Source organism: Orycteropus afer, unplaced genomic scaffold (genome assembly GCF_000298275.1).
Source record: "Orycteropus afer afer isolate SDZICR_OR568_19922 unplaced genomic scaffold, OryAfe1.0 scaffold00064, whole genome shotgun sequence".
Classification (NCBI taxonomy): Eukaryota; Metazoa; Chordata; class Mammalia; order Tubulidentata; family Orycteropodidae; genus Orycteropus; species Orycteropus afer.
In genome coordinates this window covers 11,736,978-11,744,318 of record NW_006921651.1, presented here as the reverse complement: position 1 = coordinate 11,744,318, position 7,341 = coordinate 11,736,978, and the positions used below count along the sequence as shown (strand labels likewise).

The 7,341-nt window shown below is 43.3% G+C and overlaps 1 protein-coding gene across 1 annotated transcript in view; it reads left to right on the top strand.

Moving 5' to 3' along the window:
- The window catches only part of ENTPD1 (ectonucleoside triphosphate diphosphohydrolase 1), a 216,676-nt gene extending 213,051 nt beyond the window's left edge, over positions 1-3,625 (top strand). Inside the window, 2 exon segments of the mRNA XM_007940056.2 lie at positions 1,596-1,727; positions 3,425-3,625. Coding sequence (XP_007938247.2) covers positions 1,596-1,727; positions 3,425-3,625 — 333 coding nt within the window.
- Positions 3,626-7,341: the final 3,716 nt, after the last annotated feature.

Below are 7,341 nucleotides of genomic sequence, written 5' to 3'. Positions count from 1 at the left end.
GACAATGGTTCTACAAGTGTATTTGTATGTTCTGTAAGAATTCCCAGGTATATAGTAGAGCTGACAAGGGACAAGGTTGTAAGTCACTTCTTGGTCATAGCAAGCTATCCAGAGGGAGCGAGTAGTTGAACCTGTGGGCTTGGGACCATAGTCACAGGGACATCAAGCTCAGTTGGCATAACACAGTACACAAAACATTGTTCCACCTCCTACTTCGACGAGTAGCGACTGGGATCTTAAAAGCTTGCTAGCAGCCATCTGGATGTGGTGATGGGTCTCTCCTCGTCCAGAAAGGGGAAGAATGAAGAAAACCAAAGATTCATGGAAACAATTAGTCCTAGTGACTGGTGCACCATGCAATCCGCAGCCTGTGTAAGTATGAGACCAGAGGACTGGATGGTGCCCGGCTGCCACTGTCGGCCACTCAGGGGAATCTATGTGGGAGATCCTGGATAAAAAGGGAGAACAATGTGGAACAAAACTCAAAATCATTTGGAGGAAGGGGAAAAAGAGGAGACCAGGTTTGCTGGTCTGATAGAGTTTGGTAGAATCACTGAGACTATGGCCCCTGGCTGCCTTTCAGATCTGAAATTGAACCCACACCTGTGGCTTCCAGACAAACAAAAGACAGGCATATGAGTAGAACATTTACCTAAGGTAGACACACTTCTTGGGAAGAACAATCATGGGGGAAAGAAGGGCTATTTATGCACAGGGAGCCAGCTCAGGGGGCAGGAGTGCATAGAGGGATGGACACAGGGAGGAGGTAACTGTCAGGAGGAAGTGGGAGGGGAGCTGTTGCATTGGGGCAAAGTGTAGTCAGTGTCATTAGACAAGGTGTGTGTAAACTGCTGTATGGAAAGTGAGTTTGCCCTGTAGACTTTCACCCAAATCACAATAAAACAAACAAACAAATAAGGGGCTGGGAAGGGGCAGAGGGGAGAAGATGAGATGTTGGCACTTTCAGCAGTCCTTAGCGAAATGCTCCCTAAACTGTTTCAGAGCTGGGCTTCTCAAACTTTAATGGTACACAGATCATCAGGGCGGCGTGTTAAAAGCAGATTCTGATTTGGTGGGTCTGCGATGAGGACAGTGAACGTGCTCCCAGGGGATATGAATGCTGCTAGGTCCAGGGACAAAACTGAGAGGAAAGGCTTTTTATGACACAATGTTTATAGAGACTCTGGTCAAGAGTATTTAGAAAACTGATTAAACAAATATTAATGGATCTCTTTAATGCAAGATTTTCACAGCTTTTAATATGCTAATGTGATTGTGACTCTCCAAGGAAGTTTAGGGGATAAATGAGGATATAAAATGGGGGATATTCAGGGTTTCTGAACCTTCTAGAGCACAGGAACTTATCCCATCCCACCCTCAGCACCTAACACATCATTTAACCCTGTGGACAAATGCTTCCTTAACAGACCTTCAACTGTAAACCCCTTCACCTACTGAAGGAGTGTAGCACCACCCCAAAAGCCCTCCAGGAGAGGCCACCCCTCAGCTCATGTGGGCTGGGAGTATTCTCCTCTCTCCAGTATTGGAAAAGAGGGCTACAGAGAGGTGGTGCCTGTTGTCCCCTTCCCTTCCAGGTGAACACAACTTTCATTGGAGTGAAGGAGAAGTACTTGAGTGAATACTGCTTTGCTGGATCCTACATTTTAAAGCTCCTGGAATACTATAATTTCACAGATTACTGGAATCACATTGAGTTCATGGACAAGGTAATGTAGGTACTTGTTGGGTTGAGGGGAGGTCATTGGTAGTGACTGAAGAAATGTTGGCTTTGAAAGAGGTGACAGTCAACCTGATTTAAGTTTGGCCCAATGTCTCATTCCACTGTTTTACCTCTAACCCAAGTTGGTAGTTTGAGTCAGGCCCTCCTGTATTATGTTGACTGACCAATTGTAGCTTCCTGTATTATCAGCATCACCTGTCTGCTCACATAACAGGGACTCATTTCTTTTTTTTTTTTAATGTGATATTAAAACAATGTAACAGCCTTTCAGTAGCCACAGCAATTCTGTGTGCTAACTTTAATAGCTTCCCAAGGGCCTTTCCTCAAGTCAAGAAAAGACAACCATGGTTTCTTGTAAGGGTGAAGTTCTTGTTGGTTGTGGCTCTTAATGCCAACCTTTTCAGAGCTGACCAATCTGAAAGCCCATGTGAAGAAGGGGACTGGGCGGCTCTGACTGGACCATTGCTTACAAGTGATTTCACTACTCTGCTTTATCACAGTTCTACCTGCTGTCATCCAAGCAGAGAGGAGTATTTCCACCAGCTGTGCCACTCATGCTTGAGGAAAAACTATCAAGAGAGTGTTTTCTACCTTTTTAAACCCATGCCTGCTAATGGCAAAAATATTATACCTGCTTTATTAAATATTGTGATTTCAAGCAAAAGACAGCACTGAGACAAAGTAATGTAGCAGCCCTGAGGAGGCTATTTTATTACACTCTTGTGTAATTAGACTTTGCTAATTCCAACAGAAATGTTTTCCTGTACCCAGCCTACCTTCCATTCCCTCATGGGTTCAGGTTTGTTTAAAGTCTGTATACTTGAAGATTGATGCTCAGTCCTGATTTATAATCTTTGAGGTCTAATGAATGACCCCGTATTTCTAAGTGCTAGGCAATAATAACTCCTCAACTCTGGACTCTTCCTTGACACACACAGTCAGATAAAGTCTCCGCCCCCACAGAGGGCAGTAGATCTTTTATAAATGATTTAGTTCCAGTACTAGTAAGGGTTCGGGAAAACCGAGTATTTCCACATGTCATTTGTTGGAGTGCAAATTAGCACAAACTTTCAGGAGACAATTTTGGCCTTATGTGCCAAGAATCATAAAAATATACACATCGTTTTATTCAATTACTCTCTTTTTAGGATGCATAAATAAGTGAATATTGTGAGTGAAAATGAATGTGTAACACAGTTCTTGCCAGTACTGCAGAGATACCTTAAGAGACATGGGATGATGTTCACAATAGATTGTTAAGTAAATAACTACATACAATTTAATTTCTTTCTTTTTTTTTTTTTTTGTAAGAAAAAACATGCCGAGAGAGGACTGGAAGGATACATCATAGACTGATAATAGCAGCAACGTCTAAGTGGTTAATATGGGTGATTTTTATTTTCTTTTTTAGGCTTATGAATACTTCCTAATTTTTCTACTATGACCATGAATAACTCATGTAATAAAAACATTTCCAAAATTATTCACAGACCTTCTGCATTCCAACACTTGCTGCTGTATGTTCCCAACAACCATATCCCTGGTTTGGAATATAAATGAATACATGTTAGACAACTGAATAGGTGCCCTTCACCTAGTGGTTGGCTCATTGTTATGGATGGGTTTCATGGGCCTATAGATTGTCTCCTTGGACCAACAAATAACAGACTTTCCTGTTTGCAGATAAACAACAATGCCGAAGCCGGGTGGACACTGGGCTACATGCTGAACCTGACCAACATTATCCCAGCTGAGCTGCCACCGCCTAAACCCTTCTCTCGCCCCACCTACATCTCCCTCATGGTCGTCTTCTCCCTGGTGCTGGCTGCAGTGTTCATCCTAGGCTCGGTGCTCTTTCACAAGTCTTGGTATTTCTGGAATTAAATGGATTAGCATGAGCAACTGATCTGCTGGCTGGAGTGAGAAGAAAAAACCTGCCCAGAGAGCACTTTCCTCCCTGGCTGTGTACAAGACCGTCCTTCTCTGCTTGCCAGGGCCAGTTATGACAGCACAAGCTTCCTTGCCTTTTGCTGATGGCTTTCCTTGGGACATATTCACCACTCTTTGCCTCAAGGACTTCTGGGCAAACACTGTCTCTACTGTGGGTCTTTTCCAGTTGTCCCCTTCCTCTTTCATACTCTTGTATTTATGTAGGTCTTGAAGACCTGCTACTTCTCATGATTTTTGTTTTATAAAAGAACAGTATTGACTTTTTCTAGAAGAACTGTGAGTCCTGAGTCCTGTCCTGGGAAGTTGAGCTGGTTAAGAAAAGAATCTCAGGAGCTGGTTAAGTTGTACACTTTGAGTTCCCCTCTCCCTCTTGCCATTTATGAAGAAAGCAATATAATGCTTCTGGAGAGGGCAGACTCATCCCATGCCCAGCCTGTCCTGTGAGGGGGAGGATTTTCCTACACTAGGTAAATGAGTATTAGGGCCAAAGAGTCTCACAGGAGTTTATGTGCTGATCCAGTTAATAGGATATTTAACCCCATCCAAAATAGGGATGTGGATGAGTTACATATTCCTGAGTGATGCCAAAATGGTGCAGAGTGGAACACCCAGATCAGAGACTTTTTCAAAGCTGATACCTATAAGTTTTCAGATATTAGAGGATACCACAAGGTAGGCATATACATGGTAGGAAAAAGAAAATACAGTTATAACTCAGGGTTGAGAAAATGCATTCTTCAATGCATCCATTGTTTTTTAAAAAAATTGTGGTAAAATACACACACAGGCATACTTTGGAGAAACGGTGGGTTTGGTTCCAGACCATCACAATAAAGTGACTATCACAATAAAATGAATCACATGAATTTTTTTGTTTTTCAGGGCATATAAAGGTTATGTTTACATTATACTGTCATCTAACTATGCAATGTTGTTGTTGTTGTTGTTATGTGCCGTCGAGTTGGCCCCGACTCATAGCGACCCCTCCTTGGGTTTCCGAGGCAGTATCACTACGGAAGTAGGATTGCCCAACCTTCCTTCCAAGGAGTGGCTGGTGGGTTTGAACCGCCAGTATTCTGGTTAGCAGTCAAGTGCTTTAGCCACTATGCTACCAGAGCTCCTAACTATGCAATAGCTTTATGAAAAAGTTTGAAATATTGTGCAAATTACCAAATTGTGACACAGAGACACAAAGTGAGCACATGCTGTTGGGAAAATGACACCAATAGACTTGCTCAGCACAGGGTTGCCACAAACCTTAAATTTGTAAAAGAAATAAAACTAACGTATCTGCAAAGCTCAATAAAATGAAGCACAATAAAATGAGGAATGCCTGTAATATGAAATTTACCATTTTTACATGTACAGTTCAGTCTCTGTTGTGCACTCATTACCACTGTTTAGTTACAGAACATTTTCATTACCAAAAATTGGCTGGAGACAAGAACATCCCTGCATTCAAACCACCAACCTTTCAAGTTAACAGTTGAACACGCACTAGATGATGACACCGTAAAGATGCTCACTGAGGTTTAAAGTCATACCATGTCTTACTGTCCCAGGATTTAATTTAGTGAGAGAGCTGCATTAGGATGGGGGCGGGGAGAGAACCACCGACTACTGAGTGGATTCTGACTCCTGGCCTGCCCACGTGCTGTAGAGAAGAACACTGCACTGTAGAATTTTCTAGGCTGTGACCTTTTAGAAGCAGATCACGAAGGCACCTCTGGGTGGGTTCAAAACACTAACCTTTTGGTGAGTAGTTGAGTGCCTCACTATTGGTATAGCATGGCATGCTTTTGTGCTGCCATGGTATTTACACATGAAAATATGCAACAGGTCTGAAAGTGTTGTTGCCAGTCCTGTCACACAAATATGGGCTTGCTTTCTTTATACTGTGGAATGCTCTGTGGGAGAAGAAAGAAGTGGCTATGGACCCTTGTGGTAGTTAAACGTGTCTGTCAACTCGGCTGGGCCGTGGTCTTGAATGCCTTGCAGATGGATGTAATTATTCCTCATGACGAGACTGTCATCACCTCCATGGTGGAATCTGCTGTCAGCACCTAGTCAGTTGAAGGAGAACTGCCTTCGAGGTGTGACTTTCTTCCAGTATATGTGAAGAAGCGTTGAGAAAGATCTTTAGCTTTCTGGCACATTTTGGATCCTGCATTTGCCTGAGTCTTCATCTCCAGTTCCTGGACTTGAACCAGTGGCCTGACATGTAGTCCACCGATCTTGGGATTGTGCCATATTACCTGCTGATCTTGGGTTTGTCAGTCCCAGCAGCCTGTGTTAGGAGATGCATCCAGCTCCAGTGGGCCTGGAACAAGGGGCAGAGCTGAAGCCCAAGGTTAAGAGACTTTCACCCAGCCCCTAAAACCAGCACTCTGAATTTGGACTTCTAGCCTCCTAAACTGTAAGAGAATACATTCCCATTTGTTAAAGCCGTCCACTTGTGGTATTTCTGTTACAGCAGCACTAAATAACCAAGACAGACCCCTTCATGGAAAGGTGACGAGATCTTGCAAGAACTGCTCTAAGAGTCATCCATTGAGCAAGAATGACTGGTGATACATTATTCTGACCTTGTCATAAGCTCTCCATTGCTGGACCTGGGCACTGATTGTTGTGCTTATGGGGGGAAGGAAAGCTCTCCCATAGACTATAAGCCAAATTTTTCTGTATTTTTTGAATGATCAAGTTGTTTTGGAACAATATCCAGGTGAATATAAACTTAAACTGTAGATAGGAGTTTTTCTACCACTCACAACTGAATAATAGTAATAATAATAAAAAACTCACTGCTGTCAAGTTGATTCTGACTCATAGAGACCCCTCCTTGGGTTTCCAAGGCAGTATGTCTGTTCAAGTAGATTGTCCAGTGTTCTTTCTGAGGAGTGGCTGGTGGATTTGAACAGTCAGCCTCTGGTTAGCAGTCAAATGCCTTAGGCACTACACCACCAGAGCTCCAAACTTAATTAGGAATCAGAAGCCAAATTAGGACACTTAAACCCTCTTTCTCGTAGTAGCTGGATATATTATGTTGTTGTTAGATGCTGTTTTGTTTCTCTAGTGCCACTCTAACAGAAATAACACAAATGGGAGCTTTAACAAACAGGAGTTTATTCTCTTAGTTTAGGAGGCTAGAAGTCTGGGTTTAAAGTGCCAGCTCTAGGCACTGAGTGAAAGCCCCTTGACCTTGGACTTCAGCTCTGCCTCTTGTTCCTGGCCCAGTGAAGCTGGAGGCTTCTCTTAGGCATCTGCTGGCTGCTGAGGGTGACAAACCCAAGGTCAACTAATAAAATGTCAGAGTCCCAAGATTATCAAACAACTTGGCAGGCCACTAGTTCAAGTCCAGAGACAGTTCCAAAATCAGCAGGAAACATGGCAGGCTGCTGAATGAAGGCTTGGCTACATGCAGGGTCCATGTCAAGAAGCTCAAGACCATTCCCAAAGTTCCTCCTTATATACTGGAAGCAGACCACATCCATAAGACAGCTACTCAGCTGCTCCGGTAGATTCCACCATGGAGTTGATTACCACTCTCATCCTGGGGAATTAACTACATCCAGCGGCCCAGCCAAGGAGACACATAAACCTTAACTACCACAGATGCCCTCGAGTTGGTTCCAACTCATAGCTTCCCCATG